The 27,124-nt window shown below is 29.2% G+C and overlaps 4 protein-coding genes across 4 annotated transcripts; 1 reads left to right on the top strand and 3 right to left on the bottom strand.

The window, feature by feature from the left end:
• Positions 1–723: 723 nt before the first annotated feature.
• Positions 724–8,324, bottom strand: LOC113520647 (leucine-rich repeat-containing protein 1). The gene has a single exon (XM_026906041.3). It carries the CDS (start codon positions 8,103–8,105, stop codon positions 5,352–5,354), a length of 2,754 nt encoding a protein of 917 aa, XP_026761842.2. The 5' UTR covers positions 8,106–8,324; the 3' UTR covers positions 724–5,351.
• A 2,549-nt stretch (positions 8,325–10,873) lies between these two features.
• On the bottom strand, positions 10,874–18,096 carry LOC113520562 (spindle assembly abnormal protein 6 homolog). Its single transcript, XM_026905932.3, has 12 exons — positions 17,852–18,096; positions 17,357–17,520; positions 16,299–16,455; positions 15,893–16,078; positions 15,263–15,420; positions 14,647–14,806; positions 14,223–14,291; positions 13,867–14,010; positions 13,584–13,791; positions 12,559–12,739; positions 11,739–11,860; positions 10,874–11,084 (listed from the first exon to the last, which is right to left on the bottom strand). Exons 1-12 carry the CDS (start codon positions 17,966–17,968, stop codon positions 10,939–10,941), a joined length of 1,812 nt encoding a protein of 603 aa, XP_026761733.2. The 5' UTR covers positions 17,969–18,096; the 3' UTR covers positions 10,874–10,938.
• Positions 18,097–18,233: 137 nt separating this feature from the next.
• Positions 18,234–21,115, top strand: LOC113520626 (replication protein A 32 kDa subunit). Its single transcript, XM_026906015.3, has 6 exons — positions 18,234–18,392; positions 18,470–18,552; positions 19,164–19,385; positions 19,795–19,980; positions 20,624–20,832; positions 20,943–21,115. The coding sequence occupies exons 1-6, from the start codon at positions 18,383–18,385 to the stop codon at positions 21,025–21,027; spliced, it is 795 nt and encodes a 264-aa protein (XP_026761816.1). The 5' UTR covers positions 18,234–18,382; the 3' UTR covers positions 21,028–21,115.
• Positions 21,116–23,569: 2,454 nt separating this feature from the next.
• LOC113520624 (LDLR chaperone boca) lies at positions 23,570–25,372 on the bottom strand. Its single transcript, XM_026906013.3, has 3 exons — positions 24,948–25,372; positions 24,149–24,403; positions 23,570–24,019 (listed from the first exon to the last, which is right to left on the bottom strand). Exons 1-3 carry the CDS (start codon positions 25,076–25,078, stop codon positions 23,845–23,847), a joined length of 561 nt encoding a protein of 186 aa, XP_026761814.2. The 5' UTR covers positions 25,079–25,372; the 3' UTR covers positions 23,570–23,844.
• Between the last annotated feature and the right edge of the window lie 1,752 nt (positions 25,373–27,124).

Below are 27,124 nucleotides of genomic sequence, written 5' to 3'. Positions count from 1 at the left end.
CTTGCGATCAATAATTGTTATTAGAAACAGCATTTATTGCTTCTATGAGCAACTTCAGAAAAAGTGAGATGAATACACAACTTTATAAAGCTCTTCTAGACACAATGACGTCATTATAAGATCAATACGAGTGTTTGTAATGGAGGCGAAAATTTTAAGTAGTTACTTAGATGACAGGCATTTAAAAATTCTCATATATTTTAAATAAGTACATAGTTAGAATAGAGCCTTGTTTAACAAATAGAAAAGAAAAATTCAACATCTTACCGACTACGTAGACGAAGCTCTTATCCGAGCGTCGACATAAAAAAAGAAATAGCTACGGTATTTTTAGCACTAAATTAAATAAATAAATTAGGTATATTTTCTTCTGTCAGTTTTGATACAAACTTGATATACCGACTTCCTATGGGAGTAAGTTAGCAATGAACCTTTTCAATTTAAAAAGAATCATCAAAACCAAGTCTAAATTGAGGAACATGTAAAATACACAATCGTATTCAGAGACTCCTGTTTTTGAATTCGTTAAAATACTTTATTTTTATTAATATTTAAAAAAAATAACCACAGAACCATTTTCTTTTATTAATAAATTTAAGTAAAGATTTTAAAATGAAAACATTTTAAACTTAATCACAATAACACTAATTGATTGCTTAGTAATATAAAATATACATAAGTAAATTAAGTAAATACTCTATGGAGGGGAAAAATAAAATTGGGTACAATTTCAACATTTTTATTGAAATCCTACTCTACATTGCATATTATAGTCATATAGATAAAAAATAATAAGTATAAAACATAAATTCATAAGTTACAAATACTTATTTAATTAAACAAATTATTATTAAGTACCAATAAATAAAATCGCAATATCATGCTAATATAGTTCTTTGTTACAGGTATATAGGTACGTATTGTCCCAGTTAATTTAGACAGCGAATTTGGTTAGGCCCTGTTTAATGTTAAATTATATATTCTAATTTGAAATTAAAATGTTCCTAATTATTACTTTTAATGAACATTGAATAAAATGTAACTTACAATTTTTTTTAAACATTTGCGAGATGATAATTAATTATAATTCGTACGGCACGCATACATTATACATTAATTCAAAGAATATTTTTAATGGGTGATAATTGAACATTGGTAACATCATCTGCGTTATCGGTATAAGCTGGCGAGGTACTAATGAATAATGACAGATGAGGTTAAAAGCAGGTCAGTTGGCCCATCCTGACGAATGCAATAGAATTAACCAGTTTTCCAGGGACCCCGTGAAAGTCGACCTAATATTGCTAACAATGGAACTGCCTTTCTGAACTGAGAACAGAATGGAATTCCATTACTAACAAACCCTTTGCCCCAACGAATAGATTATAAGTATAAAAAAAAACATCTTGATTTAATACGATTCGTACATTGATCGTAAAGATCCATTTTAATAATTATCTACTACTAAATAAAGACTACATATATACAAACGAGATATCAGGTCCATCATTATTTTATGGCATTGACCTACCAAGATGGATAGGTAGGGGAAAAGAGAATTGCTAGTAATGGCGATTAGTGGTTCAAATTATACAAACATACAGTGTCAGGTCCACCTGGAAACGTAGTTAATTCCCTACAAATAGCGCAGGCGGGATTACCATTACATTATTATTTACTAAAAAAAAAATAGGCATTCACTATTAACTTCACTATTTAAGGTACATATAAACATAAACACTGGATAGAGACAAGGTATAACGATCCGTACTGACGGATGACGGATTTGTATTTTTGAGTAAGTATATGTATAATACATATAATAATACGTATAATACAAAATACATACATGTTCACTTTTTACGCTCATGTTTATAGGCCTCTGAACAAAATAAACTATTATACATGCTTCATATTACCTACTTTTCTATTCGTCGATATACGAATGCCGAAACTCTAGGGAGAAAATATAATTTATGCAAATATTAATAAGTACATAACACCTTACGAGTACTTGCACCTCATTTTGCTTGTTACACTTTAGACAAAGTTGTTTCGATTAGCAAAGATTTTAGTAGAATGTACTAGATAATTTTAGAAATATACTTTTTTCATCTACTTAATTCCAGATTAATAAGTGCCTACCTACTTTCAATTACAAGCTGAAATTTATTCACAACTTGTATTATCAGACCTAACAAAATTACTCATGTACCATAAAAGGTATTATTTGGATATCACTTAGCTAGTTAATTTTAAACTAATTAAATAATATTGCAATGGCACTAAGAAAAATATGCGCACTTTCCTGTAAAATAAAAATAATTTGGTTCTTACATTTAATTGCTAGCAAAAAATAAATTTGCATTTCTTAATAATCCACAGTAGGATTTTAATTTAAAATCAATTATGTAAGTACATAAAATTATAATAAATATATATCACATTTAATTGTAAAACTTTTCTACCACTATTTTTTATTATTTATCTTTTGTTAATAATTATTATTAATTAATAAATTAAAATACAACACAGAAGAGACACTTTAGGGCAATTTAAAACATAGAGTACCTATATTTGATATTTAACGACATCACAGAGGATCTACGTAAATTCCTCTATCATTGCTTGACCGTAATAGTGATACTTAAATCATTTTTCATTATGTTATTGATGTTTCGTACTTCATATATTTACATAAAATTGATGTGATTATGTTTACAGTATTATTATTATTAGGTATTGTTCATAAAAAATTACATAATTACAAAAATATAAAAATAAACATTAAATAGGTACGATAGTTACAAGAAAATACAAAGTTAAATGATATGTTTTAGGTTTCAGTCTTTAGAAAATGTATAGCGTTTTGGTAATATAATGTAAACATTAGAATAAATAATTCACAGACAAATTACATTTGTGATAAATTGGCACGTATATCCTTACTAGTTGGCTTTTGTTTAATTAACATATTGCATGGAATGCTGGAAGATTCCGAAAAAAATGTAAAATTTATGTAACAAAAATAAATGCCTGTAAGGATAAAATGTGCATTTGTAAATACTTAACCGAAAATATATTTCGCAACTAAGAATACATTAACTTATTCTACCACTAACTATTATAATTTACATGTGTTTAAATAGTTATACAGTAGGTAAATGTTTTTGGAAGTACGTAGGTAAATAGTAGCAGTAGGTAATATTTACAAAGAATATTTTTAAACTTCATCCAAACATAGCCTACATATACTTACATCGTATATTTTATATAGTAAAGTATAATGGGTATCTGGGTATTGAAGATAATCAACATCATTATAAATGTTCCTAAATTTAACAGTATTTTTCCATATTAACGATTTAATGTACTTATGTACAAGGTGAATTACAAAATGTTATTTTTAGGAATTTAAAAAAAGTACAATTTTGACGTCTCATAATGGTCCCAATGTTAAAAATATATGGCTATGAATAATATATAGTATTCCAATGAATTCTTAATTGCGTCCTGATCTGACTAGATTATATAACTTATTGGATACTTATTTATAATACTTTAATTGTAAATTGTCCACATAATTAGGTACAAGACCAATGGGATTGATTGTAATAGCTGCATACCTTCATCACAGTTTGTTAGTATTAATAAATCATTAAACTAAATCATCATCAATATTAATTATTATTAGCAATAATAGTTGTACTTGCACTTAATTATCAGTTTAGTAGCATTTATTTAGCATAACCATGGCCTACTCCATAAGCATAACGCAGTATTAATTTTACGTTAAATTTAAAAAAGAAAAATATTAATTGGTAACATAATGAAATTTGGCAAAGGATAACGTAAATTAATTAATGTGACAAAAATGAATAGAACAGTGTTTTATGCAGTTGTAACTGTTGCACGTAAGAGATGTGAAATTATCTCCACGTTATTTACCTTGATAGCACAGCGACTTAATATATTGCTTCACCTTTCCATGGTTACAGATTTAATCCCGGCGCAATGCAAATATTTTTATTCTCCAGTATATTTATATATATTTCTCTGAGTAGGCGTTTTTTATATATTTTATGGATTCACAATATTCACATGTTTATCAGTTGTCTAATAAGTACTTGGCGCAAGGTTTGCAAGATGGGGCTGTACGATATATAAAATTAAAATACCATATTCAAACTCCTTAGAAACATAAATCCTTTACACTTCGCACAGTGTCAAAGATTTTTTATGTGATGTATAAATTTTTTTGGAAACACGGAAACGTGCAAAAAATCCCGCTCCTCGGGAACAAAGTCGCATGCCTATATTTTAGTATAAATTAATATTATAAAGAGAAAAGATTTTATTATTTGTTCGTAATGAACAAACTTGAAAAGTTATAACCGATTTTAAAAAATTCTTTCACCTATAGAAAAATACATGCCAGTAAAATGAGCTTCAATTTATTTGAATAAAAAAAAGGACCGTATAACCATTTAGACTACATATTATTAGTAGTACGGTAAAGGAACTGTATAACCATTTAGACTACACATTAGATCAAAGACTCGAAGTCTGAACGCACATACAGTCGAAAAACATTACTATTCTGTCTTCAGCAGTCGAATTTTTAAAGTCGGTTGAAAATTTAACAAGTTTGTTTAAGATGAAATCCAAGCGTATGAAATAAAAATACTATGTACTAATAAAGTGTAGTAGAAGGCAAGTTTTTGGCATGCTTTTTTATGAGAATCAGTTTTTTATGTTTGATTTTGGTGGGTAGGTGTTTTTATAGTTCTGTAAACAATGTAGAATTTTGTATTAACAAAATAGTTATATGATATTTAAAATATCATTAACATAATATTAATAACAACCTATTTTCTAAATAATTATATTTACTTATCTAAGTATATCTGGAAGTAGATACTTGTGTAAGTTTCAATAGTAGGTACCTATATTAACGTTAAATTTATTATACAACATTATCAAGAAACAACATAGTTGTTACAAGTCGTACTTAACAAGTACCTACAACTCTATTTTTTTCTAAATAATTTAACATTTGCCACATTACCTTTGAAACTATTCACACATTAAACTCTGAATTTGTTAATAAGTTTATTTCATATTTGCAAACTATTGCAACAATTTAATTTGTCTCTTAGCACCTTATAATTAATCTTCCAACATTATTACATTATATCACATATAAATTGCACATCCATATAACATGCACATTCACAAAATATACCTACTGAGTACAGACATGATTAAAAGAGACAAACCAAATTCTAATAACGTTCATACGATTTAATTCTCTTCAGGAAGCATGTTTGCCTTCCCTGTACATACTGACACTATCCACCAGTGCCATTAAAATATTGTGCATGTTTCGTATAGGGGGCTGCAATGTGATAAGGTGGAGGTTGACCGCGTCCATATACAGGTTCTGATACGCCGCTAGGGCTGTTGCGGTGGCTGATTACACTTGGCGGATTTGATGAAGTTGGCATAGTATCATACAGGTCATACATATTTTGACTTGTAGGAGAATTCATATGGCTATAACTGCCATCATCTGATACAAGTGGTGTATTTGTCATACGATATGGATTTGTTGTATTTGTGTGACCAGTTGGAGAATACAATTCAGGTGACTGTGAAGACACATAAGTTGGACTTGAAGGTACTCCACTATAAAAGTTAGCATTTGGTGATGTTTGATGCATAGTTGTTGCATAATGAGGGCCGTCTACTCCTTGTACAGAGTACATGTTGTTATAGTTGCTTAAATTAGGCATTGTAGTAGAACTTACTACTTGACTTACTGTATGTATTCTCGGCCCTGGTAAGTCACGACTCCCACGAGGATTGTAATTATAGGTGTCATAATTCCTTTGATTGAAATTTTTTTCTTTAGATCGTGTAAATGGTTCTGAATCATAAATATTTTCTCGATATTTACTCTCTGGTGCTGGATGAGATACAATATGATCTTTTCTGGGGTACATTGGGTCAAACTGAGGGATACTATCAACTATTCTTGAATTATATGAAGTTTCTTCAAAATTTGGTGATAGTACCATTTCATTATTTGATCGTCTATCCTGTGAAGCAAGGCTAAGCCTCTGTAATCTATGAGTTTCTTCTAAGTTGCTTCGATAATTATTATCACTATTAACAGGATAACTTTTATGTTCAACTGTGTGAACACTATAAATATTTTGAGAAATTGGAGCATTTATTCTATCCAAATCTTGTTTAGTAGCATAATTTTCATTTGATTTTGTATTGTAATGTCTTTGAGATAATATATAATGATTAGCATTTTCAAGTTTACAATCAGAATTAGAATTTACATTATTTTCAGGATACAAAGCATGATCTACACTTTTATATGTTGTATCTATTTCATTTGAGAGTTCTAAAGGTTTATCATAGGCATTTTCTATAGGAAGATTGTCATATACTGACAACTTCAAAGCATCTTGAGGTACTCCATCTATATTGTCTTTTGTAACATTCTCTATTTCTTTTTTATTATCTGAAGCAAATCTTTGTTGAAGTGTAGGTGTGATTTTAGCTGCTTTTATATGTACTGCATTCTGCATAGGAGGAGACACATCTTGTGCACCGTCTTTATGGATATTTCTAGCATGCTTAGCTAATGCTCTTAATTCTTTTGGATAAGGTGTTGGTGCTCTTCGTAATTGTCCTGGTTTTTCAGGAACTTTTGGTATTGCTTTCATGTCCACAAAACTAATATGTCGAACAGGTGGTTGCACATTTTCATTTTCAGGTTTATATTCATTGTCTGTTGTCTTCATCTCTATAGGGGTCAAAGGCACTTGAGGAAAGAGGAAACAAGTGAGGACTTGCTCATAAGTATGAGGATCTACTTCAGAATGCATAGGCACTAAAGGTTTGCTTTGATTTTCAGATAGCCAGAGGGCTACTAAATTATCACAATTCAACAAGGACTGGGGAAGACAACTTAGTGAATTTCTCACTAAGTTTAAAACTCTTAAAGAGCATAAATGGCCAATTTCTGGAGGGATCTTAGTTAATTTATTTGCTCGAAGTGACAACACTGATAATTTTGTACAGCTCCCTATTTCTGGAGGAATCATTCTTAACATGTTATCATCAATATTAAGGTATTGTAATTTCCTCAGAAGACCTATGGATGATGGTATTTTATCTAAATAGTTGCACATCAACATAAGCTCTTCTAAATTGGTTAATTGCCCTATACTATCAGGGATAGAATACAACCTATTGTTATCTAATTTCAATGTAGTTAAATTATTTAATTGTCCAATACTATCTGGCAGCTGTGTTAAACTGTTTATTGACAAACTCAAATCCACCAATTTGGTGCAATAACCAATTTCTGGTGCAATTTCTTCTATCATATTATTGCTAGCTTCAAGATGTATTAAATTTTGTAATGGTTTTATTGCTGCTGGTATGTTTGTTAAACTATTACTATCCATCCATAACTCTCTTAACTTTGTAAACCTCCCAATCACTTCTGGAAACTGCTGAAACTCGTTTTGACCTATATCTAATCTTAATAAGTCAGTAGACCGAGATAATGATTTTGGTAAAATCATTAAATAATTATCTCGTAATTCAAGTATACGTAGACTTGCAAGTCTACCAAAGTTACCAGGTAGGTACTCTAAGTACGTATCATTTAGATACAATTCTTGTAATGCAATGAGATTTGTAACGGCATCAGGAAGCTTTTCTAAAGGATTAACACTAAGGTCCAAGAACATTAAATACTTTAATGCTTTCATAGTGTCAGGTATAGAAGCTAATGTGTTTCTGCTGATATTCAAATATTGTAAATTTACCAATGATGATACGGCCGTCGGTATGGCTTGCAATTCATTATCGCTGATATCCAAGCGCTTCAATCCATGACACATAAAAAGCTGGCGTGGTAATTCACTGATACGATTACTTTGACAATACAAGGTCTCAAGTGTTCTCTCGTATACAAATACATCTGATGGGACGTCTGTTAGTGATTGATGGGAATAATCCAGTTCCACCACATCTTCCACTCCAGGTCGTACACAGCACAAGAAGTCGAAAGGCATCTTTTGAGAACTGGGAAGGCACTTCCACCCAAACACAAAAAATACTTCATGTAGAACAAATTCATCAATCACACCTAATCACAACATTTCAGAATATTGTTATAATTAATTTTAATTGCAAATACATTATATTAATTCAACTCGTATAAATACGATTAGATAAAAATGCAATATTTCCATTCGGTGGATATGAATGAATCACTTAACTCAATCCACTCACTGACTGACTTGATTTGACTGGTGAATATTGAAGTTGATTCATCAATCTATCAAATCGTAAATACACATAGATTAAGAACAGTACGTAATTAGTAGAAATTTCTTCTTCTATTTCTAATTATAATCTATGAATGGAAAGGTTTTTTTTTTTTTAGACCTTAGGACTTGTTTACACTTTATTAAGTGATGCAACGATATATAAATGTTTAAGACCTTAATACTAGTTATTATATAATTAATTGCATAACAAATATTGTACAACCAAGTTGCGGTTAATTACTTATTTTTTCAATAATTTTAATATTACACATATAAATAGCTTCCTAATTTATAAATGGATTATATAAATGGATTATAAATATGCACTTTTCTTTAATAATAAATGCCACTGGCGAGAACAAATTTATATGCCTTTTCATTCGTACCTATCATACCTCACGAAGAAATTTGTCGAGTTATTTCCAAAAATTGCATATTGCGATAACCAAGATCCACGCGGGCGAAAGCTAGTTATAAATATAAAGATTTCTAATATTAATACAGTCGCTATAAATGTAATTGACTTAGTTTTACATGAGATCTCACAATATAACTCTTGTAGTGGACATGTTATATATTTTTTTATTTTTGATGGGATTTCATTTCTTTTTGTAGATTATTCTCATTATTTTTTTCGGATTAAATATTATCTTGTTCCTCAGCTACACAAACACAGTGCATTATTTGAATAAATGAACGTAATTTATAATTATTATTTTCATTTAATGAAAATGAACAATAAAATGTCAGTATTTGTCATTTTTTCTTTCCTTTATAGACTAAATGCTAACTAAATTTAAAAACTAGAAGTTTACGAGTGTGTCAGTGATAAAATTAAAGAACTTTGACAAACATTATTGCTTCGTAAACTATACGGTATAAATATTACGTATTCAAATAGCCAGTTAAAAACAAACTTCTAGCTTTATCCACAATGAAGTTACAGAGAGGTCAAAAGTGCGGTAAGTCGCTTCGAGAAAAGGATCGGACGGCTAAGGTTGCCCTGGCAGGGGTATGATTGTGTAATAATCCTTCATATATACAAAAAAAAATATTTTATTTCACATAACTCTCAATTCCATCAGAAAGTATATTATTTGAATCAAATTGTCTCAACTCAAACATCGCCTGCATCAATATCATAAAATCTAAGTGAATATTGTCATATAAGCCGTTCTCTTGTTATGATATAACAAACTAATAGAGAAATACCAAATTTTAAAACTCGTAAACTTCGACCTTATATATTACTAAGATAGATACTTAAGTTTAAAGAATTTTATTTTCTAATAAAACTTTGTTTTACTTTCACTTAAGATGAGATAGGTACAATATATATACATCGAATGTCTGTACATAGAAAAAAAAAACGTTAAAAACCGAGTCAGGGAGATGTTAAAAGTCAAATAGAAAGCATCCAGATTTATTTCAAATTTTTTGTTTGTCTGTCTGTTTGTTTGTACGGGCTATAATCTCCGAAACTGTTGGACCGATTTAGATGAAATTTTGCATGTTGGTCCCTTACATTCCTGGTCAACACTAAATACTTTTAATCACGGTAAATTAAAGAGTTCCCGTGGGATAGCAAAGTCGCGGGCATCAGCTAGTAGTTATTAAATTTAGGATTATATTACTTTGTCTATATTATTTGCTTACCTAAGTAAAATATTTAGAACAAGTAAATATGCCAATAATGTATCCGGCTGTTGTATTTCAATTATCTTGTATTTATTGTTTGTATTTTTGTATGATATTTGTAATATTTAGTTCAATAAAAAATATTAATAAATAAATTTATGTTTTAATAATTTCATATTCCTGCCCTTATTCCAATTAATTATATTAATATGTTTTTACCCATACTACCCAAGGTTTTAACTTTTAATTTTACGACCAGCCGCCTGTCTGACGTCGTCCCACTAGGGATAATATAACAATAATAATAATTTATGGTCATTATTAGCACTTTGTTAATTAAGACAAATCTAACGACATATTATTTATAAGAATCCAACAAGTCGTTTAGTTTATTCAGTTAAGTGAAAAATATCACATTAATTATTTAAAATAATACAAGTATCAAAACTCTTTCAAATGTAACCATACCCTATTCGGCTACACGTTTATATGCGATTGCGTTGATGTGCAAATCAATGCGCCTTAGCCAAATTTGAGCGACATTATTTTGTAATAGGCCTCTTAAAAAAAACTTACTCCATAGAACAAAATAAGGTATTTTATATATAAATAAAGTATTATTTCTATTGTTTAGTTACTTTAGTGTGATGGGTGTACTTGATTTTTGATCGATTTCAATCTTAGTTCAGATCCAGCATTCAGTCGTATCCTCAGTCAGTTTCATTTTAATTGTTTAGTCACATATGCGCCGTCATGCTTATTATATGTGTGAATTAGTTAAACTGGCTCCATTACATTATTTTTGTAGTGTATCCCTACGATTAATTGGTGTAACACCCAAGTGGTGTGTGTTTTTAAATAAAACTGGCATCAAGAGCAATGAATCTTAACATTTACTTTTTCGTATTTACATATACAATATAAATAATTGTTACATTTAATGAAAATAAGCAGAGACGGGTGTAGCTCTATACGTATTTCTACCAGACTTCTTTTCTCTGTAATCGACCTTAGGTAAAATGTTACATTTATTTTCTTTTCCCGACTGTCGTTCAACTTCATTTGCCTTTCCTATTATTTTATCTGCAAAAAAATATTTATACACATAATTATGATGAAAAATGAACAATATAAAATCAGCTCATACAACATTATAAATGAGATGGAATACATATTTTTCGGGCTCTTTTACTTTCTATGTAATACTAGCTGACCCGGCGAACTTCGTGCCGCCTAACAATTTAAAATATTTTTTGTGTATTTTTTTACCGTGAATCTTTCCGAGATTTTAATAATTATTTTGCTATTCGGAACGAAGCCGAATCTAACAAATCATAGATCATAGAAATCTGTCCAGACCTTTTGAAGTTATAAACGGTATAACTAACCCGATTGTTTTATTTATATATATTCTGAACAATCGAAATGTTTGGTCCTATATTAAGTTTGTCATAACTGAAATCAATATTTTCTTGTAAAGCGTAACTTCTCTTCCAAGTATTTTAATTAAATTAATACCATTGGTCCTAAATTAAACAAAGGTTTTTATACTATACATAATATACGACTGATAGATATAATATGTAATTATATAAATACAGGTATCACAGAAGTCGACGTCAAGCTGGAAATGAATAACAGATCAGAAGTCATAATAATTATCAGAAAAATATTAAACTTAGCTTAGCCTGAACAAATATAACGTGACGTAATTTTTATATATTAAGATGTAATTACCTTCAGTAACACCTTTTAACCTGTTGTCATCACTAGCAGGTCTTAAATATTTTGGATCCAGTCCTACTTTACGTGTATGTGAATCTTGGATTCCCGGTCCTGGACTCTCCTCCACATTTGATCTAACAAAGATATTATTTGTTAGTGTTTTACTCAAATTTGATACTTATGTGCCTTTTAGACCTTAATAAAAATATGAATAAATAAATTATCTCGTAACGATACAACTCACTGCGTTGTTATTTGTGGATGAACCTTTATTATAATGATAATATCTTATAACTAACTGGCTTGGCAAATATTATTTTTTTGTAGGGTTATATTTCTTAAGTAACAATACAGATTTACAAAATTTCAATAAAATCGGTTGAGTGTTTTTTATGCAACTTATAATGGCAAGCGAGAAAGAAACAAGTGCATGGCCCATCTGAAGTAAAATTGGTAAGCGATGCCTATATAAATGAACAGTGCCATGGATATAACAGGCAGTACCATGAACGATTAGCGACAACGAACATGATTATATGGAATTAATATTTTTTACAACCACAAATGACACTCATAAATGAAAATGAAAACCTATCGTCATGAAATTTGGCATATATATATATATATATATATATATATATATATATATATATATATATATATATATATATATATATATATATATATATATATATATATATATAGGCTAATTTTGACTCATAATTCAAGTCAAACTCCAGATTATTCATGGTGGTAGTCACGCAGATTCGTGGGTACATCTAGTAATTATATAAATTTAATAATAATAAATAAATTTAAGTACAAATCTTACAATTTTGAGGTGGCATAAAAGTCAATAGATTCATCGGACATATTTCGAGAGTTTATTTCTTTGTTTCTCGAAAGAAAGTAAGGCGTAGAACTTGTTATACTCTGAACTCCACTCTTATGATTATTTTCCATAGCATTACCTGGATCATTTCCATCAACCTTTTTATGTAACCACTGAATTACTGAAATAAAAAAAGGGAATAATAAAAACGAAAGAAATTTAAATGCTTATAAAATAGACTGAATTACTGAAATAAACAACTGAATATTAAAAACAAAAGAAACTTAAATGCTTATAAAACAAACTACATATCTTAATATTTTACAAAGACCGTTAGACTCCGTCCAGTGACTGGTAAAAAATTAATGCATAATTTTGTTGTGTATTATAGAGGATATTACTCCAATGGATAAGAGGGCACAGTGGATCTTATGGTAATGATGCCGCAGACGAACTAGCTAGAAGAGGCTCAGGAACGAGGGTGGTAGGCCCGTATCCAGTTCTTCCTCTTCCATTCTCACAACTTCGAATGTGGATTCGTCAAAGATCCGCTGACATACAAAACCAAAGATGGATACAGGCTACTGATTGCAGACAATCAAAATTGGCTGTACCTACGTTGAATCAACGACTATCAAAACGTTTATTACATCTAGATAGAAAAAACCTCAAAATAATGATAGGGACATTAACGGGTCATTGTCCATTAAACAAACATCTATACACAATAGGAGCCACAGACAGCACATATGCACAATGGCCCAAGTGAGAGGCTAAGCGCGGAAAATGGAGTCTTTTTCACATTCACATTTCACATAGAGGATATTACCGGTGTTTTGAAGAATTAATTTTAGATTAATACCTGTAGAATTTTTTTTTCTTTTCATTTTTTATAAATTATGTATTTGTAAAATAAATTTTATAAATAATAGGTAATTTATTTTGACAATCAATACATCACCAATATGAGCGAAAATTAATCATATTCTTAACCAGATTACAGAAAAAAAATACACATTACATACCCATATTGTTATTTTTTATTGTTTCATCACGATCCTTGAGAGCTTTTACGTTATCCTCACATTTCTCTTTCAAATCACTTAACTCTTCTTGAAGCTTATCTATATTTTTATTTGTTTTCTGTATTTCCGATTTTAGGTCATCTATTTCTTTATTGTTAGATTCTATAACCTTTTCTTGTTCCAATGCTATAGCAGTTCTGCATAACAGCTGTAAAAAGATTGACAATGATGTGTGTTGTTAACACAAAACATCTAAAAAATATAGTAGTTATAAGAACAGTACCTTCTCTTTGATCTCAATAAGTTCAGTATTTTGTTTGGAAATGATTTGATTAGCTTTCATTAGTTGTTCTGATGCAGAATGTGCAGCGTCACTATTCTTGTTGACTAAAGACTCGCTTATAGCTAAACGTTCTTCTAAACTTGTCTGTAATTTGTCACGAAAAAATATTAAATTTTAATGACTTTATTTCTTTTAATATAATAGATATTTTATTTCACAATATATATATAGGGATTGAGGTTATTTTGTAATTTTCGTTTCGCCGTATTAATCCATAACATATATTTATTCTTTAAAATATCTTTTCTTCTATTCTTAATCAAAATAATTGTCACTAAATAGCTAATTATACTAACCTTTTCTTTTTTAATAACTTGTAAAGATTTATTCAAGTCTTTAATCACTTCTGTATTATCCTTCGCGAGCTGTAAAACAGATCAGTGATTTCATATAAAATGTTGAAATATTTATAATAGACATAATGTTCATATCATTTCTCATTTAGTCATAATTTAAAAAAATAAGGATATTTTATATCATTATTAAATATATGAACAAACAATTCACAATATACAGTTAAAAACTATAACTTGGAAGTTACAGAGCCAATCTGGTTTAATTCGATTCAATATGTAATAGAAATTGTAACACTTATTACGATGAATATTGTCACTAACTAATAATAATGTGCTATGATCTGACATTAAATATTCAATCATAACTATAAAATGTCAATTTACAGCAAAATATAATCAGTAATAAAAAATAATTTATTGGCACCTGTTCTAAGTAAACACATCTGGAATTAGCTTGATTATACTGCTTTTCTTTCTCTGCTATTTCCCTTTCATATGTTGAATTTTTTGCTTTTAAAGTTGCCACTTCTATATGTGTTTTCTGTACCTCATTTTCCAGAACAATTAGACGTTGTGACTTATCACTATGAATCACAATATATTGATATATATAGTAGGTAGATATAATTTATATCATAAAAGTATATGATAGAACTGACATGTTTTCATAGGATAAATAAACAAGACAAAAAAAAGGTAAATCAAAACTGGCAATTAAATAGATACAATTTTAAAAATATTTTGCAAATATAGTCAATTATTTTTATACTTTTGTAACTTAATAACTGACTATTATAACAAAAATAGAAACTATTTGTGTAATAATAGTCAGTTCTACTTCCATATTAGGAACATTTCATTTATCATATAATATATTTTACATAATATATTATTCAAATAAAAACTAAAGTAGTTATGTAAAATTACTTTAGTTTTTATTTGAAAATTTAAAAGTAGATAGTAATAAATATAATATATGCAAGAAAATCAATGAAATAGTTATGGAAAAGAAGATTTAAATGTAATGCCTAAATATATACCTCAACTGGTTTTCTAATTGTGTTATATTATCTCTTAGCTGTTTGGACAAAACATTTAGTTCATCAATTTGCCGATCCTTTCTGTTTATACTTTCTTGAAATGATGAAAGCTGTACTTTTGTCGTATTTTCTGTTGTCTTCTGCCACTGCAGTCTTTCCTATAAATATTTAATTTTGTTTAGACTTTCACATACACTTTACTGAACCCATCTAAAATAAACACAGTTTTTATGTATACATTGTAGTCTGCAATGAAATTTGTATTGATATTTTTACTCCATGTGGTATCAAACTGAGAAAATTTTAAAAAGTCATAATCATAGTTTAAAGATAGAAATAAAATATTTAAAAATAACTTATGTACATTAAAAAAATCGGTTCTGATACAATCTTCATATTTTTGTTGGTTTCAATATTGACTTTAGCATCTAGCCATTTTATCTTTAATTAAAATTCTAATTTTTATATGCTACTTCATCTGTATGAGTAGGCTATGTAATTAATCTAGATAAATAGTAATATCCAGAACAGTACTTATGTATATATATATACCAAATTTTATGAAGATTTTTAGAACCATTAAGTTGCAAAGAAATAACAAAGAAACTATATTTAGATGAAAGGACAAACCTGAGTAAATTTTTCATTTTCATGTTTTAAAGCCTCTTGATATTCAACTTCTAGTTTATGTCGGTCCTCCTCCAACTTAGAAACCACCTGATTTAAATCATGTACTTTTCGTTCCAAATTTAAACATTTATCATTCCATATTGCATCAGTAGAAGTTGCTGAAGTTTTAACTGCTGCCAATGATTTCTATAATAAATTTAATGAAATTTGACACTTTGAACAAAATTTCTTCCATATAAAATGCAAAAAGCAGTGTCAGTTTTAGGAAAAGAATGCCAAGCTAGTGTAACTATAGGATTATATTATTTAAGCATGTGTTAAAGAGCAAAAGAAAAATAAAACATGCTCAAGAAAATTGTGCCCACACACCCAGATAGCTAAAACTGGCACTGGTTTGAATGTTTACTTTTAAATTTGTTATAGTGTCAGCCATATGTTGCTTGATATCAGTATCTGTAGCAGGCCCCGTTCTTAATGATAAATGGACCAGGCGTTTAAATTCATTATGTTCTATAATTTCAAAATAATACTGTACAGGATTAGTTTGCTGCATTATTAAAAACCTGGAAATAAACACAAGAAAATATTACAAAGAGCCTAATGATTAATTAGTAAATTCATGATGATATTTACAACCTATTTATTGATAGTCTGTATGCATATTTTTCATGTGTGTATACATATACACAAAAAATAAATGTTACAATAAAAATAAATTACATACACAGACTTATCCTTTGAAGAGATTTTTGTGGAAGTTGTGAATGAAACCAAACACTACATAAATATATACTTGTGAATGTTTACTATACTTTGCAAAAATATTTAATAAATATTTAATAAAGCAAGTTATTTTTTTAAAAAGTACGATAAATGACTATTGCCTAGTTAATCATCAGGAAATCATATAAGGAATTATAATAAACAGCTAAAATCTGTCCTGGACCTACACAAAAGACATTTTAAAGCTGTTATAAAAAAGTAACTTTGTAGAAAGTCTTATTACAGGATAGATATATTAATGACAAAAATGATAAAAGTAACAGCTGAGACTCATACTTGCCTATTTTTCCTAATTGAAATTGCATACTAAACATCATAAATGACTGCCTGCTTTTATAAAAAATATTTTAAATTCATAAAAGCAGGCAAATAATATTTTTTCAATTATTAACAAAATTCATACTTTTGAATTGAATATTATTTTGTCATTGTAATATATTTACAGTACACAACTCCATAATTCACATGATACAAAAAATTATAACTTACAATGCAAATATAATATAAATATATATATCCTCATTCAATCAAAAACCATTACAAACTTTTGTATTTAAGATGACTGTACTGTATAGAGGAAGAGTTTTAAGTACATGTATGTTGTCTAGTCGCTTTAGTTCTTGACAGATGATGTCTGTTATCTATTTGCTAGATAAATAAATTTAAATGATTTTGACTTACATATTGTTTGATGCACACTGTTGGAGTAATCTTACAAGTTGAGATGGAAAATTATCAAAATCAATAAGAAGTCCTTGTTGTTTTTTCAAATCGTCATAGTCACAACGTGTAATATTTAATATACACAAGAAAGTTGGATCATTGTCATCTGATAAGGATATTTTCTGTAAAATTAGATTTTTTATTAGCTTTATATTTTTTACATGATAGTAGTAATTACGTATGTGATCTGCCTGATGACTATGTACACTTCAATCACAGTAACCAGTAATTTTAATACCATTTCTCACTCTTTAAATGATGACGATAAGATGATGATGAGACTTTATGTAGTTTGGTATTTACCAATGGGGAAATGTCCATTCATTTAAAAATCTCAGTAGATTCCATATCGTCAGTTAAATAAATTTTAAACAAAATAAATATTTATATCTATTTATATATTGTATATTAGCAGTTATTATAGAGCGTAGATTAAATTACTTCGCTACTAACCAAACTATCATTTTCAAAAACTTTATTAACAGTTACGGTAATATCTTTTTTGTAATCTTCGAATCCACGTTTAAAATTGACATAATATTTGCCTTTGTGAAAGTTTTTGCATGCCATTATTTTAACAAAACAGGATTATTTTAATAAATTATGAAGTTAAAAATCGAATAAATCGAAGTTTTTAAAATGAAAAAACATATTTTTTTGGAAATTAATAAGTTTTTTTACACAGATTACAGAAACTATGATAGTTCCACAGACAATAATAAAAATCTTTGTAATGTATATAGATAGCTCAAATAAGAAGTAGGTACCTAAGAACAAGAACATTGACAGTGTAATCAAAACTAACTAATGTCAATAATCTGTGGCTGTGTACTGTCCCAATCGGAATAGTGTCACAAAATTTGACAAATCCATTCGTGTCATTCTTGTCGTATTCTGTTCGTAAAATTGTTTCTCAAAATTTACCGGGAACATTAATATAATTTGTTAAACTTGGGTAACCCATTTACTTTACCTTGAAACAAAATGTGGAACGGTAAGTCGTCATTTTGTAGCCAATTAATGTTTTTGTTTATGTAATTTCACTGCAGATAATTCTTATTTGTATTTCAGATCAATCTGTGGCCGGTGGCGGCTTTTTTAATTCTCCAAATCAATTTGGGAATGCTGCCACGCCTAATCAAGCACAAAAAACTGTATGTTATTTGTAATAATATAATACTATTTTAAATTAATTACATTTGAATGACTATCAATTGCTGTTTTAGAAAGTTATGTCTAGATAAAAAATAACATAAGTAAACAGTACGTAGGTATTTTGTAGCGTCAGTTCTTAAATATTTTGCTTATACTATATCTTTGATATTTATTACCACTTCCTAAATAGAGGATTGTCAGATTATTTGCCATAGTATAAAAAATCTTTCCATTTTTGATTTTATATATTTATGTTTTTTTTTTGTTGGATGAAAATGGATTGGTAACCCCGCCCGCGCTAACGGGTTACGCTGGCGGAGTACCAGTGAAGGGTGATAGATGACAATGAAAACAGGCCAGTTAGCCCATCATGATGAATTCATCATGAAGAATTAATCATGATAGTTTCCAGAGGGAACCGCGTGGAGGTCGACCTGGTTAGGTATATTGCTAGCAATGGGATTTTTAGTCTCCATTACTAACAATCCCTTTCCCCCATATATTTATGGTTAAATAGCAATATTGTAACATAGTAGATAGCAAATAATAACAATTTTAGTAATTAATTTTATTTAAATAACATAGTAATCATCATTATTAATGCCTATAGGGTCGAAGAGCATCCCGTACTGCCCCTATTGTCATTAGACAAGCTTTACACTGTGGTGATGATGGGGTAAAGATTTGGGGGACTGAGATACAAATTGTTTCTGTAGTAGCCCGAGTAAGAAATATTAGAACACAAAGCACGAAAATAACATACACAATTCAAGATATAACAGGAAGAATGAGAGCAGTTTTGTGGTTAGATCAAGATGCCATGGATGAAGATGTATGTAAAATTATTATCTGTATTTCTTAGTGTATAAATAAATATGTTTATGACTGTATCCTTAATAATAATATACGGAATTTATTTGTTGACTTCCTATTATGGTGGTAACAAAAATGCACACATTTTATTAAGTATATTTAAACTCCATGTTACAAGAGCAAGTATACCCTCATCTCTCTTTGATTTGCAATCAGTAAATTACATCACTAGAGTCAATTGGAAATTGATACAATGTTTTTTTTAAATTGATGATCTTTAATACACACTGGACCACAGACTCATTAATGTGATGATTTTATTAAGGAATAATTTTCTTTTAATTAAGTTGTTTTCATTAAAATCCTACTGAGTCCTAAGGTATTCCTCCCATAAGAGGAAGATAATAAATAATATAAATTTTGTTTAGGATAAATCAGCACCAAGAATCCAAGTAAATGATTATGTACAAATTTTTGGTAATGTGAAAACTAATAAAGGGAAGAAGGTCCTGATGGCATTTAAAATCATGCCAGTAAGTGATGTCAATGAAATCACTTTCCATTATTTGCAATGTATTAACAATAAGGTTAAGATGGAAGCTGATTCAAAGAAGGTATGTAATACCAACTACACTTGTATAATATATGTAAATATAATATATTGTATTGTATGTATGTATTTTTTATAACATTTTGTTGAAACAGTACACTCTGTTATATCCATGGTACTGCTCATGTCTTTAGGCAACGGTTACCACTTTCCATCAGGTGGGCTGCCAGCTTGTTTGCCATTCTAAGTTGTATAAAAAAAAAATTATTATTATATTTAGAAATACATAAGTATATGTTTTATATTTTTCTGATATTTATTTTATTTTTCCCTGTAAATATGACATAACTTTTGCTATAAACAATGACTTTACCTTGAAACTTGGTGCCATTTTTCTAAATTTATGTCTCAACCTAATGTTTTGATAATTTTGCAATATTACTGTTTTATAGACAATCATAAGCTAAAATTATAATAATTTTGACTTAAGTCTATTATAAATTTAATTCATATTCAAGATTTTGGTGTGATATCAAATGAAGTTTTAATTTTAGAGATAGTTTTAGAGAAGGCACCTCACAATTGACACCATTATCTATCTGAAGGTGGAATTATATTACATACAATATATTAATACTTACATTGTATACTTTGTTTGTTAATTTTTTTCATGATTTAAATTTAATTTAAATGTTATTTATTTTCAGGAAAAAATTGTGACTAATAATGTCATATCTTCTGGACTACCAGTCAATTCTATGGTGGGCATGGCTGATAATAATCAATCTGTAAATGGATTAAATGCCCGCCAAATGATGGTTTTCAATCTCATACGAGCATCCAATTTAGAACAAGGAATAAGCAAGGATGATATGTATACGACACTGAAAGATCGCATGTCAAAAACAGAGTTTGAGTTAGTATTTATATTTTCAATTTTAATAATAACATTTCTTACATTGAAGTAACCTTTTTATATCTTTTATGAAAGTAAAATAAATCTGTTTTTGTTGCTTGTTATTTCAGACAAATTCTCGATTGGATGTGTGGTGAGGGTCATATTTATTCTACAATTGATGAAGAACATTTCCGAGCTACTGATGCTTTTTAAGACTTTTTGTTTAAAAAAAAAAACTTTCATCTAGTTTTCCCCTTTCATGTTTTTAAAAGTATATTTTTAAATAAAATCTTTATACACAGCACTTAAGTTTTAATCAACTAAAATAATTAACTTTCATAAGTACGTATTTGGAAAAATTATATTGTCATCATTCTTCAATAAAAAATGTAAGGATAGCTACAATTTAACAAAAATCTATAACTACTTGATTAAGATGCAGTTGAATAATGTAATAATAATGGAGATGAGAGAGAGATAATGTAATAATGATGGAATGATGCAATATTCAACAAAATGTTAAATGTCTATGTATTTTATAAGAATGACAATATAAAAATCTTCCTGTGCGCGCAACCTCGTAGGGCTCTGTTAATTACTATTTATTTTTCTACAAATTTCAAAAACAAATTTATTACATGGGTATACGCCACATGTTCTCTGTGGGCAAAATCGCTCCTAATTCACTAGATTTTTTTGTATACCTATATTTTACATAATATATTTGTCAATATAGCCGATTCTGACAATTGTTTTGGAATCAATGGGGGTTTTTTCTCATATTATTTCCTATTATCACGATTTTTTGTTTAAGCTTGTATGATACTTATAGTACTGAATGTATTTGTATTAAATCCATACAATATTACTGCCTACTAATTATCCCTAAAAATACAACAACAATAGGAAGTAATAGTTTTATATTATTGCGTCTTTTGCTTACATATATCTTAATTTTTACCATTTTTAATGTTCAAGGATAAAAGGGATTGTTAGTAATGGGTTTTAAGCTTCTTTGCTAGCAATATACCTTTTAAGTCGAAAAGTTTTTAAAAATTTTATTTTACAATTATTCCTGAATTCGTCAAGATTGACCAATTGACTCGATTTCATCTTCACTTATTATTATCACTCTGTATCAATGAGTCACTGATGACCCGTTTGTCTATTACCGATAGTGCAGATAGGATTACTATTCATTACAAAAATATTGTCTAACTGAGAGCAGAAAAGATCAACATGTTTGACATCGAGGACGTGCTTTGGTCTGATAGACATCAAATTCGTAATACAAAATCTCCAGTGATGACTTAAAAAGTTTCTCTTCGGCTTCCAACCAGTTATGTAATAATATATTTAGTTGGGAACGATCTTGGATCTTTTTCATTTGAAGTTCGTTTCTTAGAATTTCCCACGGTTTTGCAAATGTATATAGACAGCGCAGATAAATAATATCTATACTAATATTATAAAGATTGGATTGTTTGTTGGTAATCCATAAACTCAAAAACTACTGAATCGTTTTTAAAAATTTCACATATAGAAAGCTACAATATCAGTGAGTAACATAGGCTGTATTTTATTTAAAAAGAAATCCATGTTAAATAAGTGTTTGCCACTAGTCTTTTTTTTTATACAACTTAGAATGACAAACAAGCTGACGGCCCACCTGATGGAAAGTAACCGTCGCCTATAGACATGAGAAGTACCATGGACATAACAGAGTATACTGTTTCTATACTTATTATTCAATGAGTCACTGATGACCCGTTTGTCTATTACCGATAGTGCAGATAGGATTACTATTCATTACAAAAATATTGTCTAACTGAGAGCAGAAAAGATTGTTAGAAATGAGGACATGCGTTGCCAATCCTGAATATCTATACTAATATTATAAAGATTGGATTGTTTGTTGGTAATCCATAAACTCAAAAACTACTGAATCGTTTTTAAAAATTTCACATATAGAAAGCTCAGTGAGTAACATAGGCTGTATTTTATTTAAAAAGAAATCCATGTTAAATAAGTGTTTGCCACTAGTCTGTTATTCCTCTGTACCCTGTAAATTCACGCCATATCCCAATCCTGAGGACTCGGGTGTTATTCCTCTGTACCCTGTAAATTCACGCCATATCCCTTCAAACAAAAACACAGCCATGCAAACAACGGTTTACGGTTGAAACACGAATGGGAGAAAGGTGCCCAAGCAAACGACTTTTATACAGTCTGGTAATCTGTACTAATATCTTAAAGAAGATTTGCAAAAAGGTGGCAAACAAGCATGCGGTCCACCTGATGGTAAGTGGTTACCGTAGCCTATAAACGCCTGCATTACCAGAGCTACGCATGAGTTGCAGCACGCGCGCGTGGGGGGAGGGATTTTTAGTAATACGGACTACCAGTTCCATTGCTAGCAATATACCCTGTCAGGTCGACCTCCACATGATCCCCCCTCGAAACCATTGTGCTAGATTCTATATGTATTCATCACAATGGGCTAACTGACCTCCTTTTCATTCTCACCTATCATCCCTCATTGGTGCCCCGCCAGCATATACCGTTAGCGCAGGAGGGGTTACAATTCCATTATTATCCATTAAAAAAAATTACGCGCTCGTTTCCGACCCTGAAGAAACCTCTTTACTCCCCTTTTGAAGAACCCCATGCTGTAATCTCTTGGGAAAACCTCATTCCATAACCTGAATGTTCATAGGAGGAAATATTCGATCGTAATGGATAAAATTAAAAAGTATTTAATTTTATAAGTTCTTTCATTTATTGAGAGCTACACTATCAGCAAGTAATATAGGATATATATTATTCGAGAATTCTAGTTATCTATATGAACTGGTTGGATCAATATTTATCTCATTAAAAAATATGACTAACCAGTATACATGTAATTTCAAATCATCAATTCCAACTGGCCGCAGTGTCAATCCTTTACTACGTATATAAAAAAAAAATAAACAAAAATTTTATTATTAATTTGAGTTTTAATTAAAAATGCTTAATAATTCAGATCTATTATAATTCATCTCTTAAAGCTTTGTTTTTAACATCAGATTTCTTCCCTGTGTATGTTTGACTTTCTAACTGAACATCTTTCAATTCTTCTTGCTCTAATAAATATTCTTTAGCCGTCCAAGCTTGAGACCCATCATTGAACATAAAAATAGCTCTATCATCATCTATCAAGTACCTATAACAAAAAATAAATACATAAATGCTCTTATGGAAGTAGTGAGGTCTAGTAGAGACCCATTGCAAGTGATATACCAGACACACACAACACCATAGATGTTAATCATTTCTAATTTAATAGTGATACCTTTCTGCTTGCATGTGATTACTCCATAATCCAGCTTGCCAGATCTTTGTTAACTCCTCAGTCCTTGCTCTGGATGGCTTATTGGCTACATTAACAAACATCATTAATGTTTGGCCCTTTTTAGTAGCTTGTAGTACTGATTCTGGATTAGACATGTCCATTTTTGTTAGATCTATCTGTGGAGGTTTCCGTAGATGCTCTGGAAGTTCATCTTCTGGTAGTGGCTCTTCATCTTCTTCCCATTGATCAAATAATCTAAAAATAATATACATAAATTTACATTTAGATGTCACCTACATCCTTATACATATAGAAATGCATTAAGAGAATAGTTGAGAATGCTGCTGGATGGAATTTTTTAATGGATGATAATGAAATGGTTACCCTACCTGCACTAACAGTATATACTGGCGGGCACCAATGAGGGATGATAGGTGAGAATGAAAAGGCAGGTCAGTTATCCCATTGTGATGAATACATCTGAAATTCACTACAATGTTCTGCTTCTATGTTGGAGCAGTTCCAGCGTTATCTGAATAATATTCTTTAAACTTTAGGAAATTAATAATATAACTTTGTTATTGGTTAAAGAGAAGATGTGTGTGTATACAAAGATGTAATATTATAAACTAATTACTTATATATATATATATATATGTATATGTATATGTATATGTATATGTATATGTATATGTATATATATATATATATATATATATATATATATATATATATATATATATATATATAATTATATATATATAATTATATATTTAATTTTGACGATCTATGAACTTACCGTTCCATGTCAGCGTCGGAGTAATCTCTAATATCTTTTTTAGCCCACGAAGGTTTATCTTCATTTTGATATTTTTTTGCAAAACAGCAGTAAAAAATAACGAAAAGAACTAAATATAATTTTTTTGACATAATGTCAATAACAATAATTATTTAGGTTCACTTTAAGTACCAAAACAATTTTACTTTTTAGCTTAATTCTAATAACACTAAATATTATTAAAAAATAGTATAATAGTAACTTGTAGTAGGCTCATTAGATTACCTTAATTTACCCTCACAAAAAATAAACCCACCGGATTAATAGGTAACCTAAAAACAAGGAATGTAAATGTAAGTATATTAATTACGAGAACCCCAAATATGATAAGTCTTTAAAACCTAAGTAAGGATACTAGTCTCTCTAATCTATGACAGACGGTCACAGAGTCACAAAGCAAGTGATCATTATATTATATGAGTTGACAGTAACCTTAGAGACTATTTACATGAAACCTGGAATATTACATGTATGTTACCTTTTTGAATAAATAAAATAACACACTTTTTTAAAATAAAGTTTGTTCCATACGGAACAGACTAAGGTTAGTGACCATGTTGCCTAAAAAGTATCACACTGAAATAAATTAATATTCACAATGTTCTACCATTATCTTTTTTTTTATACCACGAAAGTGGCAAATAAGTCCGTCTAATAGTAAACGGTTACTGTAACTTATGGGCATTTACACTACCACTTACTATTTACTAGGAATGTTACATGCGCGTTGCCGACCTTGAAGAAACTTTAACGTTACCCTTTTTGAAAAACCCCATTTAAATATGCCTCTATCAAAAATATCGATAGCGAATGTTGTCATAAAAATCTATTTCAACGTATTTCATAATATAAAATCTTCAAGTTGTACAAAAAACATGGCCAATATAACAAGTACCTATGTTTATTTATTTTATTTTATTTCTATTCTGCTTTAATTTTAAATCCAATTTTTTGACAAGTGAGTAATACGCTACATTTTTAATATTGAACTCTTTTGTAGTAAACATAAATTTGAAAATCAATCTTAACAGGATAATAAATAATTATGTTCTACAAAAACTGACTCCAACTGTGACAAATCCTTTATTTTTATCTAAAAACTAAACTATTGGATTGATTTTGATAAAGTTTTTATGAAACCTATTTATAAGTATATTTTTTCACTTAAAAAACGAATTCTCTAAATCGATTTTAAACTGATAGAGTTATGAGGTAACAATATAAAAAAATATGACCGAATTGAGAACCTCCTTCTTTTTAAAGTCAATTGAAAATATATTTGTTTTTAAAATAAATTTGATCTCTAATTGTTTTTTCTCACCAATATCTAATAATTGTGTTTAAAAAAACGTTTTTATTCACCCACTGAATATTATAAACCCCGTTTTACGGTATTAAGAAATTTAATAAATTTTGTCATAAACGATGCGCTATTCTTGAAATGCCGCTATGATTTTGACTCTCAAGGTGGCTTTTCAAGTTGGGGATTATCAGCCATGATTGAACACAGCTTCTTAATATGAACTAGATAGGGGGAAAGGGATTGTTAGTAATGGAGACTGAGAATCTCATTGCTAGCAATATATTCAACAATATATTCGACCTCTTCACGGTTCTCCCTGGAAACTTTTATGGTTAATTTCTGATGAATTCATCATGATGAGCTAACTGGTCTGTTTTCATTCTTATCTGTCACCCTTCACTGGTGCTCCGCCAGCGTATCCCGTTAGCGTAGGCGGGGTTACCATACCATTTTCACCAATTAAAAAAATGAACTAAAGATAGTAACACAGAAATATATATAAATGTTATCATTCTAATTGACGAAGGCTTGTACTTGGAGTAATACGCGCTTACCACAGATTAGAAAGACTGGCAATTTGGCTATTTGGTTAACTATTTTTGTAATAGACTTTCTTTGACTTATTCTTAGTCTTTGGCACATTTTTTCTTTGCCTTATTCTATATTGTCAGATTAGTTATGTTTTCACAATTATGGGTAAAAATTTTCCTCAAAAAGAAATTTTGGAATAAATGGAATTATTAAAGAAACTTTCGTAGAATAATTAAACAAATTTGGTTAGTGTGGTTAATATTAAAGACTAATAAATACTGCTGCAGAAATAGTATCTGAAATC

The sequence above is a fragment of the Galleria mellonella genome, unplaced genomic scaffold (genome assembly GCF_026898425.1).
Source record: "Galleria mellonella isolate WM207_F2 unplaced genomic scaffold, CSIRO_AGI_GalMel_v1 utg36, whole genome shotgun sequence".
NCBI classification, from domain to species: domain Eukaryota; kingdom Metazoa; phylum Arthropoda; class Insecta; order Lepidoptera; family Pyralidae; genus Galleria; species Galleria mellonella.
The sequence above is the reverse complement of the archived record's forward strand: the minus strand, read 5'-3'. Positions and strand labels throughout refer to the sequence as shown.

Coding starts and splice junctions, on each gene's coding strand:
- LOC113520647 (XM_026906041.3), bottom strand. CDS start 8,105: ATGCCTTTCGACTTCTTGTGCTGTGTACGACCTGGAGTGGAAGATGTG.
- LOC113520562 (XM_026905932.3), bottom strand. CDS start 17,968: ATGGCATGCAAAAACTTTCACAAAGGCAAATATTATGTCAATTTTAAA. Junction 16,456..17,356: donor CAGTGTGCATCAAACAATAT/GTAAGTCAAAAT, acceptor GTTTATTTCCAG/GTTTTTAATAATGCAGCAAA. Junction 13,792..13,866: donor TTATTGAGATCAAAGAGAAG/GTACTGTTCTTA, acceptor ATCTTTTTACAG/CTGTTATGCAGAACTGCTAT.
- LOC113520626 (XM_026906015.3), top strand. Junction 18,553..19,163: donor CTAATCAAGCACAAAAAACT/GTATGTTATTTG, acceptor TAATGCCTATAG/GGTCGAAGAGCATCCCGTAC. Junction 20,833..20,942: donor ATGTCAAAAACAGAGTTTGA/GTTAGTATTTAT, acceptor TTGTTATTTCAG/ACAAATTCTCGATTGGATGT.
- LOC113520624 (XM_026906013.3), bottom strand. CDS start 25,078: ATGTCAAAAAAATTATATTTAGTTCTTTTCGTTATTTTTTACTGCTGT. Junction 24,404..24,947: donor TCCGACGCTGACATGGAACG/GTAAGTTCATAG, acceptor TATTATTTTTAG/ATTATTTGATCAATGGGAAG. Junction 24,020..24,148: donor AATCACATGCAAGCAGAAAG/GTATCACTATTA, acceptor TTTTTGTTATAG/GTACTTGATAGATGATGATA.